The sequence below is a fragment of the Tupaia chinensis genome, unplaced genomic scaffold (genome assembly GCF_000334495.1).
Source record: "Tupaia chinensis unplaced genomic scaffold, TupChi_1.0 Scaffold000402_1, whole genome shotgun sequence".
Taxonomy (NCBI): domain Eukaryota; kingdom Metazoa; phylum Chordata; class Mammalia; order Scandentia; family Tupaiidae; genus Tupaia; species Tupaia belangeri.
Window position 1 is genome coordinate 5,038,464 of NW_006159904.1, and position 908 is coordinate 5,039,371.

General features: G+C 53.9%; 1 protein-coding gene across 2 annotated transcripts in view; it reads left to right on the plus strand.

The window, feature by feature from the left end:
- The window catches only part of SLC25A15 (solute carrier family 25 member 15), a 31,142-nt gene that overhangs the window by 1,370 nt on the left and 28,864 nt on the right, over positions 1-908 (plus strand). Inside the window, exon 1 of one of the 2 annotated variants that reach the window (XM_006154213.3) lies at positions 721-864. The exons of the other annotated variant lie outside the window; for it this stretch is intronic. Coding sequence (XP_006154275.1) covers positions 810-864 — 55 coding nt within the window. The 5' untranslated portion in view covers positions 721-809. Of the gene's footprint in view, positions 1-720; positions 865-908 lie in introns of those variants that run through there. 2 annotated transcript variants of the gene reach the window in all.

Consider the following 908-nt stretch of genomic DNA (forward strand, 5'->3'; position numbering starts at 1 on the left):
GAACCGCTCAGTAAGCCATGTGAGATCCAGCCACCTTAACCTCCATGCCACCTGCTGGCTCCTTGTGTGCTTCTAAGGTTGAGAAGTGCTGGAGTGGCCGATGGTGACAAGAGCAGGTTCGGTGCTGTGTGCTGGGACTTGGTCAGAGAGCGTGTGATGCATGTTCATAGCTCCTCACCTCCTCGGTTGGATGTGGCTCTACACGGTTGCATTTGTAGCCTAACATTCGTATTGTACACCTTGTACAGAAGAGAAACCTCCTTCCCCACTGTTACAGCCCCAGGGGCTACCTTGCTGGTGGTGCAGGCATTCCCCGCCAGGTCTCTGACTCTTTGGAGCGCTTGACCTCTGCAGCTTGCAAGTCTCTTTCCGGACATACTGTCTTGCCATCTCCTCCAAGGCACCTGTGTTTAGAACTGAGCCTAGGGGACTGCCAGTTCAACTCAGGTCTCTGAAAAACAGGTCCGAAGTTGGAGGCCTGTAGTTGGTGTGCTTATTTGGTGTTTGTTGTTCAGAGTTTCAGGAAGGTTGGTTAAAGTCCTGCTGGTGGCTGTGGCATTGATCCCAGGGGCAGGTGTTTGATCTGTGAGCTTTTCCTAGGGTGGCTGGTCACTAAGATGCACTGAGTCCCCTTGACCCTCTTTCTTGGGAGCAATATGGAGCCTGCAGTTTCAGATCTGGGAACTTGACAGCAGGCCTAGAGAGTGGGAGGCTGCAGGTACTAATGGTGAGTCCTTGCCTCCTCCCAGGGCTATGCGGTACTTGTCATAAGCTCCAGAGAGTTGCTTTCCACAGAGAGCAGGCCCAACATGAAGTCGAATCCTGCCATCCAGGCTGCCATCGACCTGACGGCGGGGGCTGCAGGTAAGCCCAGAGAAAAGCCGAAGCAGCATTCCGCAACTGCTCCA